Consider the following 9,579-nt stretch of genomic DNA (forward strand, 5'->3'; position numbering starts at 1 on the left):
CGGTTCAGATTGTGGCCACATCTTCATTTGGGACAGACACACTGCGGAGCATCTCATGCTGCTCGAAGCCGACAACCACGTGGTCAACTGCCTGCAGCCGCACCCCTATGACCCCAGTGAGTCCCACCTCAGCTTCATCTGATTCACTACAACACCGCATCATCTTGGTGCAGGCTACCATGTTAATTTAATTTTCATTTTCTCATCTGTTTCAGTTCTGGCTTCTTCAGGGATAGACTATGATATCAAGATTTGGTCGCCACTGGAAGAGTCGGCATCTTTTAACAGGGTCCTCGCTGATGAGGTAGGAAATCAGAGAATAGGTCTTAAATGGACTGTATTTATATAGCATCGCTATTTATATAGCGATGGCAGAAAACACAACGCCTGGTGTGCTGAACGGCAAGTTTCGTTATAAAAAGCTTCCAGATGGAAGTTTGGAGAAAACCAAAGTTGTGTGCATTTATTGTAGTAATGAACTGCCCTTTCACCGAAGAACAACAAGTCTGAAGTACCATCTTTGGGCCAAACATATTTTGGCAGATGTTAGTAAAGATGCCAGTGCTGATACAGCATCAACAAGCCGTGCTCTTTCATCTGAAAATGTTAATAAGCTAGTCTGTCTGAGCAACTGGCTGAAAGAAGAGTATATTGTATGATTGGTTAGCAGGAGGAATCTTGCCTAGATGAACACTTGTAGAGACTGATCATTTTGTCTCTGTACAGACATTTAATTTCTAAAATAGACCTATAATAGAAATGTTGATGAGATAAATGGAGGATCTGTTTCCTTAAACTAGTTTTGTTATACATTTCTTTACATCAGATCAAGAATGTACAGTGTTCATTTTGTGTTTTTGCAGACATTTCATTTCTGAAATGGTATAATATATATGTTAATTGTTGAGATAATAAAACTGGAGGATATGTTACCTTAATCTAGTTTGCCATGCATTTCTTTATTGCAACACATTTACAGGTAAATCATAGTATTTAAAATTTGTGATTAATCACAGTCCATCACTGTGATTAATTTGATTAAATTCTTTAATCGATTGACAGCCCTAGTTTTAATGCACAAGCTGCACAGGGAATGCAGGGGCAGTGTTGTAGGCATGTACAGTACAGCCACGTTGGGACGAGTTGACGTGAGCGGCTTCATTCATGTTTCCAGCCTGAGAGTTTCCATTGCGTTTTGGTTAGCCATGCTGCTAACGTAGCCCTCTCTATCTTAGCACCAATTCTAATGTCCAATTCAATTTTAATAACATCCCCTACTAATGAAAATGCATGCCGTGTTGTTCTGGTGCATTAACTGTGGCCCAAATTCAACAGTGAACAGCAGTGAATGTTCATGCTAACAAGGTAAACAAAAGAGTTTTCTTCCCGTGGGCATCCGTGTCCCGATCGTCCCCCATACATGATTGGTCAACGCAGCACCTTTGCTGGATGACGTCCTCTTCCGGTGTGGTGAGGATCAAAACAGCATAGAAGGTCACACACAGATTCAGTTAGAAGTTAAAGCTCATATATAGTTCATGGACAGTTATAAGATCTAAAGAAACTCATGTGAAATCACACAGGAGTGGTCGGGGGGTTGAGGGAATGCAGGGGCAGTGTTGTAGGCATGTACAGTACAGCCACGTTGGGACGAGTTGACGTGAGCGGCTTCATTCATGTTTCCAGCCTGAGAGTTTCCATTGCGTTTTGGTTAGCCATGCTGCTAACGTAGCCCTCTCTATCTTAGCACCAATTCTAATGTCCAATTCAATTTTAATAACATCCCCTACTAATGAAAATGCATGCCGTGTTGTTCTGGTGCATTAACTGTGGCCCAAATTCAACAGTGAACAGCAGTGAATGTTCATGCTAACAAGGTAAACAAAAGAGTTTTCTTCCCGTGGGCATCCGTGTCCCGATCGTCCCCCATACATGATTGGTCAACGCAGCACATTTGCTGGATGATGTCCTCTTCCGGTGTGGTGAGGATCAAAACAGCATAGAAGTTCACACACAGATTCAGTTAGAAGTTAAAGCTCATATATAGTTCATGGACAGTTATAAGATCTAAAGAAACTCATGTGAAATCACACAGGAGAGAAGCCAGTCAATTGAATTTGTGGCAAAACGTTTTATAGTTATGACATAGTCATAGTATGAATTTTTTTTTTACTGCATATAATTCATACTCAAAGTAGAACTGAAGTGACATTCATTAGTTTGTGGTTACTTAAAAATTTCAAAATGCACCTGCGTCGTTTTGCATTTTATGACTTTGAGTCAAAGACTATTTTTCCAGTCATATGTTTCGTCATTGAAGATTTCTTAAAAATAGCGTTAAAACATCATCTCTTCTTGTTCTCATGAACCCAGTATTGTCTGGTATAATAAAGTCTATCGTCACACCCCTACTAATAACTAAGTTGGCTTACTTAGTGTTCCAAATTGTAATCAAATATAGCCGAGGCTAAAAATGGCACTCACATTGTACCATGTTGCATCCATGGCAACATTACGTGGTTTATAGCCTACTTAAAAATTTGTTCCTTGTCCAAGTTTATATCCATTTGCACGAGTTATGACTAGAGTTTAATGTTTTGTCATAATTACAAGATCCTGAGATAAGAATTTTGTAATACACTAGGTTATGGTTGCTATTTGAGAAGACGGGCATTATAGGCTACCTGTGTTGTAAAGATTCTATATGCTATTAGGCTATCTATAGTGATATGAGCTTAAATAATTTTTTGCATAGTATTTTGGAAAATGTCACTAAACATTAAAAGTTAAATCGTGAACAGATACTATTACAACAAACAGCAAGTATAATGCTGCCATTGATAGCCTATATTTGTTTGTTTTAGAACGCTAAGTGTGCCAAATGAACTATTATCAGTTCCTTTTTGCTATACGCTATTGTATGACAATGACAGAATTATGTTAATACTGAAGAAATCTTAAAAACCCAGCGTTTCTCAAGCAGGTTCTAAAGTTTTTCTGCTCAGTACATGTAGTGAGTTGCACTGAAGGCAGCAACTTTGAGGCCTGTTGTTAGCGTTTTGGAACACTAAAAATGCCGAATTAGCTATTCACAGTACACTTTTGCTATGCACTATTGGATGTACTGGCAACTACCACTGAATTACATTGATACTAAATAATTTGCTAAAACCTGAAGATTTTCAGGCAAGTTTTGCAGCATTCCAACCCTAGCTCAAAAAAGATCTCGTAATTATGGCATTCATAATTACGAGATCCTAATCTTGTAATTATAACAGCCTTTCTCATAATAATGAGACTGATCTCATACGTTACCTATACAAATGATTATTCACTGTAGTACCCTTGTTTTGTTTACCACAGCCTTCTAGGCTAAATTTGTCATAATGTTTCCTTTCTCTGGCAAAACTTCTTTTTTTCTGTTATTGGATTCAGGTTTCTTCATGTTAATTTGCATCTTTTCCCTCCACTTTTCTTCTTATTCAAGGTAATAACTCGGAACGAGCTGATGCTAGAGGAAACAAGAAACACAATCACAGTCCCAGCCTCTTTCATGCTCCGAATGCTAGCCTCCCTTAATCACATCAGATCAGGTACACACACACACAGTAATTTTTTTCCCTTGCAAATTATTTGATTATTTGGGCCTATTAATTCCTGGGACCACAAACTATTTACTTGGAGTACAATTTGTTGTTTTTCTACTTGTCTTTTTTTTTCTTTTTCCTGTAGATCGACTAGAAGGTGATCGCTCCGAAGGTTCGAGCCAGGAAAATGAGGACGAGCAGTAGACTGTTGGCTTTTTATTTTAAAGAAAACTATTCTTCTTGCTGCATAGCACTTGGAAAGAAACATGAGATTTGTACAAGTATAGTGCAGAACAGTTCCCTTTGAAAACTAGTCTAATTTCTAGCCCCCCTGTGTTTTTTTTTTTGTTTGTTTGTTTTTTTATGACTTTCTTACTGATGTTTCTGTATGAGGATAATCTACATTTGTGTGAATGCAAAAGGCAAGGACCTCAGTATATTTTAAGTGTGAGAATAATGGTTGGTGTGTAAGGATGTTAAGTGCAATATTATTTTGTTAGGTGAGAGTGAGCTTTGATCAGTGTTTAAAGTGTGGCATTTAGAATTTGTAGCACAAGGTTAAGAAATGTTGATGTGCTGCTCCAGCAGTTTTGTACGCATGTAAACAAGAACTCTAAGGACTTTAACATACTACTTTAAATTTGTTCTTGAAGAAGAAAAGAAATGATGCTGTGGTTCTTCTCATGTCAGTAAATTATAATCTTTTACTGAATTTGGAAAAAATAAAGCTAAATGGCATCTTAAAGATGTTTGGCCTTGTCTTGAAGCTAAAATCAAATGGTTACTGTGCAACAGGCTAATGGATTAATTTCAATAAATTCAAAAAATAAACCATTTCTACTTTGCACACTGTTTCCTGTAGGGTAATGTTCATTTTTATGTTGTACAAACTCTTGTCCAAGTTTATATCCGTTTGCACGAGTTATGATTATTTAAAGTTTAATGCTTTGTCATAATTACAAGATCCTGAGATAAGAATTTTGTAATACACTAGGTTATGGTTGCTATTTGAGAAGACGGGCATTATAGGCTACCTGTGTTGTAAAGATTCTATATGCTATTAGGCTATCTATAGTGATATGAGCTTAAATAATTTTTTGCATAGTATTTTGGAAAATGTCACTAAACATTAAAAGTTAAATCGTGAACAGATACTATTACAACAAACAGCAAGTATAATGCTGCCATTGATAGCCTATATTTGTTTGTTTTAGAACGCTAAGTGTGCCAAATGAACTATTATCAGTTCCTTTTTGCTATACGCTATTGTATGACAATGACAGAATTATGTTAATACTGAAGAAATCTTAAAAACCCAGCGTTTCTCAAGCAGGTTCTAAAGTTTTTCTGCTCAGTACATGTAGTGAGTTGCACTGAAGGCAGCAACTTTGAGGCCTGTTGTTAGCGTTTTGGAACACTAAAAATGCCGAATTAGCTATTCACAGTACACTTTTGCTATGCACTATTGGATGTACTGGCAACTACCACTGAATTACATTGATACTAAAGAATTTGCTAAAACCTGAAGATTTTCAGGCAAGTTTTGCAGCATTCCAACCCTAGCTCAAAAAAGATCTCGTAATTATGGCATTCATAATTACGAGATCCTAATCTTGTAATTATAACAGCCTTTCTCATAATAATGAGACTGATCTCATACGTTACCTATACAAATGATTATTCACTGTAGTACCCTTGTTTTGTTTACCACAGCCTTCTAGGCTAAATTTGTCATAATGTTTCCTTTCTCTGGCAAAACTTCTTTTTTTCTGTTATTGGATTCAGGTTTCTTCATGTTAATTTGCATCTTTTCCCTCCACTTTTCTTCTTATTCAAGGTAATAACTCGGAACGAGCTGATGCTAGAGGAAACAAGAAACACAATCACAGTCCCAGCCTCTTTCATGCTCCGAATGCTAGCCTCCCTTAATCACATCAGATCAGGTACACACACACACAGTAATTTTTTTCCCTTGCAAATTATTTGATTATTTGGGCCTATTAATTCCTGGGACCACAAACTATTTACTTGGAGTACAATTTGTTGTTTTTCTACTTGTCTTTTTTTTTCTTTTTCCTGTAGATCGACTAGAAGGTGATCGCTCCGAAGGTTCGAGCCAGGAAAATGAGGACGAGCAGTAGACTGTTGGCTTTTTATTTTAAAGAAAACTATTCTTCTTGCTGCATAGCACTTGGAAAGAAACATGAGATTTGTACAAGTATAGTGCAGAACAGTTCCCTTTGAAAACTAGTCTAATTTCTAGCCCCCCTGTGTTTTTTGTTTTTGTTTGTTTTGTTTTTTTATGACTTTCTTACTGATGTTTCTGTATGAGGATAATCTACATTTGTGTGAATGCAAAAGGCAAGGACCTCAGTATATTTTAAGTGTGAGAATAATGGTTGGTGTGTAAGGATGTTAAGTGCAATATTATTTTGTTAGGTGAGAGTGAGCTTTGATCAGTGTTTAAAGTGTGGCATTTAGAATTTGTAGCACAAGGTTAAGAAATGTTGATGTGCTGCTCCAGCAGTTTTGTACGCATGTAAACAAGAACTCTAAGGACTTTAACATACTACTTTAAATTTGTTCTTGAAGAAGAAAAGAAATGATGCTGTGGTTCTTCTCATGTCAGTAAATTATAATCTTTTACTGAATTTGGAAAAAATAAAGCTAAATGGCATCTTAAAGATGTTTGGCCTTGTCTTGAAGCTAAAATCAAATGGTTACTGTGCAACAGGCTAATGGATTAATTTCAATAAATTCAAAAAATAAACCATTTCTACTTTGCACACTGTTTCCTGTAGGGTAATGTTCATTTTTATGTTGTACAAACTGAGGAGATGTGTCATCTTGTATATGTGGTTACCGGTGTGAGTCTGCAGTGCAGTAATTAATGTTAATATTTGCTGGTTTCTTGGACTTTCATTATAAACTAAACAACAAACCTCTCAGTTTTGGGCTGTTAATTACAAAATTTTTGGATCACAGTTAATTTATTAAGAAAATAACTGGCATATTAATTGATAATGAACATAATTAGCTGCCCATTAATAGATGACAAGCTTAGACTCAAACGTTTAAACAGCGTAGAAACATGACTGTGCTTATGCCCTAACATACAGCTGGAAAATCATGAGAAATGATCATATCATAATCCTTTAATGGTGGTTTTGATCTTCTGGGGTTTCTGTCATCTCGGCAGTGGTGGAATGTAACTAAGTACTGTAGTTGAGTATAGTTTTGAGATATCTGTACTTCTGCTCCACTACATTTCAGAGGAAAAATACTGTACTTGTATAGAGTATATCTGACAGCAGTTGTTTTTTTGCAAACTAACAAACGCAAGAGCTGAAATAATTGACAGAAAATTAAGTGGCACCAATTTTGATAGTCAACAGTTAAACTTCACAGTTACAGCTTTTGAGATTGTGTATGTTTTACTCCATTACATTTATATGACAGCTGTAGTTTTACAATATAAATTGTGATTAATGTCTAGCAGGGTCCCTTCACTTCTCAGATGGTATCAGTAACCGTCTGACACCCACAGAGCCACAGTTATCCAGTATTTCATTAAAAGCAAGAGTGTGAGAAATAAAAAAATTTTTTAAGCATGTAAGACAGGACTAAGATTTTTTTCCCCATACCTGAACTAATTATCTCACTGTCGCTCAGGAGGAATTAAACTACATACATAGGCAGCCTATAAACTTTGTCAGCAAAATGTACTCAAAGCAACACAAGTAAAATGGCATCAATGCCATATATTGGTAACTGATAAGCAGTGCTAAGACCCTTAATAGATGAAACTTGATACAAAGCTTTAATGCTAATATCTGTATGAACAGTTGGTGTACAGTGAAAATCAAAAGGTTACATCATTTCTCAGGTGTATAGCTTTAGTACCTGTTCAAATGGAATATAAAATACCAGGTAAAACTGATGCACCAGTATTACAAATACATATTACAACCATCTTCAGAGTTCTTTGTATAACATTAAATGGCATGTTGGAGTGTAAAAGCAGAGGTAAACTGCATGTACAAATCAACAGTAAACATTTTCTATTTCAGTGCATTCTCTTTCATTAGCCAATATACTAACATGCAGTAATCCTTTTTCTGACTTTAAAAAATTTTTTTTTTACACTGCTCATTATGTGCACAATATTATGAAAGAAGCTCTTGTTAATGCACTTTCTAAAACACTGATAACAGTCAGTCTCCAACTGCCTAGGTTTAGACTTCATTTACTCATTAGCCTGTTCTGTTGTTACCTTGTGTGGTCTTCACTACATCAGTGCTACTATATCTTGACAGTATACAAAAACAGTCAACAATAATCACCTATGATACAAAATGAGTGGTTTCTATGAGAAAAAGTACATACTATACTCAAGTGCAATTACTGTATATGTCCACACTGATCTGTAGCAGGTAATCATGAAATGTCAGGACTCCCTGTTAAAACACCCATGGTTACTCTAGGCACACATCTCACTCCAAGTACCTCACTATTACAAATGTTGGCCAACAGATTATGTTTATATGGTGAAGGTCAGGGCTGGGCAATGCAAAGAAATACTGTATATCACTGTAATATTTAAGATTTTCTCGTGATGAAATTGAATTTACTTTTAAAATCTATTTTCCTATATAATCCCCTTTATTTGGCCAAGTATGTCACACACAAAGAATTTGTTTCTGGTACAGAACCGAGGCAGCCATCTGCGGCACCAACTCAACCAATGGCTCTAATTATCGGGACAACTTGGGGGTTCAGTGTCTTGCCCAAGGACACTTCGACATGTAGACTGCAGGCTCCGACCCTCCGTTTGGGAGGCAACTGCTCTTCCCACTGAACCACATTAATTCCTAAGTGTTTACACCTATAGGCAATTTAGCAGAGCTGCAATGACTAGTCAATGAACAAAAAAATAACTAAGTTAAATAACCATTTAATAATTGACAAATCTGTCATTTTTAAAGCAGAAATACCAAACATGATGGTTCCAGCTTCTTAAATGTGAGGATTTGATGTTTTTCAACATCATCTGGCTTTAATCTCAAAATTCTGACTTGTATGGAAAAGGATTAAGGCCACTATAAAAAACTAAACAAAAGTTCTGACTTTAAACTTTGAATTCTGACTTTTTTAAAACATCAACCTTAAAGTCAGAAGTCTGAGATTAAAGTCAGAAATAGTACTGGTGTTGAAGGCAACAAGCACATGCTGGAGCTCACTGCACTATAGGAGGTGTGATGGAAGAGGCCTCTGACAGGAAAAAGTAGAGGTGCGACAGTCGGGTCAGGGCATGCCACAAGAAAAAGTCATCCCGGCCTGTGGCACTTAGGTAGAAGGGTTTTGCAGGGCCTTTACTGTGCTTGGCATCACAGGGGAGAAGAAAAAGCCATTCGGAACAGCACAGAGGCTGCTGAGAGAGCCTTGTCATGGCTATGGATCAAGAGGGTGAATCTGTGGGCAACAGCTAGCTAGGGCAGAGGCTTCATTAACCTCAGCTGGGTCGCCTGGGTGAGGGGTGTATGATGTTCAAAAGTGAAACACCCAGTGGCCCCTGCTGATATCACTGATGATCTGCTGTGGCTCAGCAAGATGTCTCACTACATCAATAACTCATTGGGTGTAGCCCTTATTAATTTAGTCAGGTATAAGTCCACTTACTAAAACACTTACATTAGAGCAGGGGTGCCCAAACTTTTCCCCTCAGAGGGCCAAAATGAAAATGCGTTACTGGGCTGAGGGCGTTTTCCTGGTGCACTTTGATTGAAATGTGTTTATTATAAAGGTATTTAACATTTCACTCTTTGTACAAAGAACAGGAAGCAAATACAAAGCAAATGAATCTTTATTTAGCCACAAATTATGTCCATATGCATGTCCATATTAACAGCAAACAGCAGCAGTTTGACACTATTAGTGAGACACATGAAGCTGGTCTTTGGCTTTGACCAGCCTCTCAATGTCAGGCTGAAGC

At 37.0% G+C, this 9,579-nt stretch overlaps 1 protein-coding gene and 1 long non-coding RNA gene across 2 annotated transcripts in view; both read left to right on the forward strand.

Annotated features, from left to right (window-relative positions):
- Nucleotides 1-4,332, forward strand: part of dcaf6 (ddb1 and cul4 associated factor 6) — a 26,226-nt gene extending 21,894 nt beyond the window's left edge. The window contains exons 16-19 of the mRNA XM_020609330.1: nt 1-116; nt 216-304; nt 3,488-3,593; nt 3,733-4,332. The exon at nt 1-116 is cut by the window's left edge and continues 55 nt beyond it. Of these exons, the coding sequence (XP_020464986.1) occupies nt 1-116; nt 216-304; nt 3,488-3,593; nt 3,733-3,791 (370 nt within the window). The 3' untranslated portion in view covers nt 3,792-4,332. The remainder of the gene's footprint in view (nt 117-215; nt 305-3,487; nt 3,594-3,732) is intronic.
- A 465-nt stretch (nt 4,333-4,797) lies between these two features.
- LOC109965382 (uncharacterized) lies at nt 4,798-6,271 on the forward strand. The gene is made up of 2 exons (XR_002275637.1): nt 4,798-5,530; nt 5,670-6,271. It is a non-coding gene; the product is annotated as an uncharacterized LOC109965382 (long non-coding RNA).
- The last annotated feature ends 3,308 nt before the right edge of the window (nt 6,272-9,579 follow it).

Source organism: Monopterus albus, unplaced genomic scaffold (assembly GCF_001952655.1).
Source record: "Monopterus albus unplaced genomic scaffold, M_albus_1.0 scaffold99.1, whole genome shotgun sequence".
Lineage (NCBI taxonomy): Eukaryota > Metazoa > Chordata > Actinopteri > Synbranchiformes > Synbranchidae > Monopterus > Monopterus albus.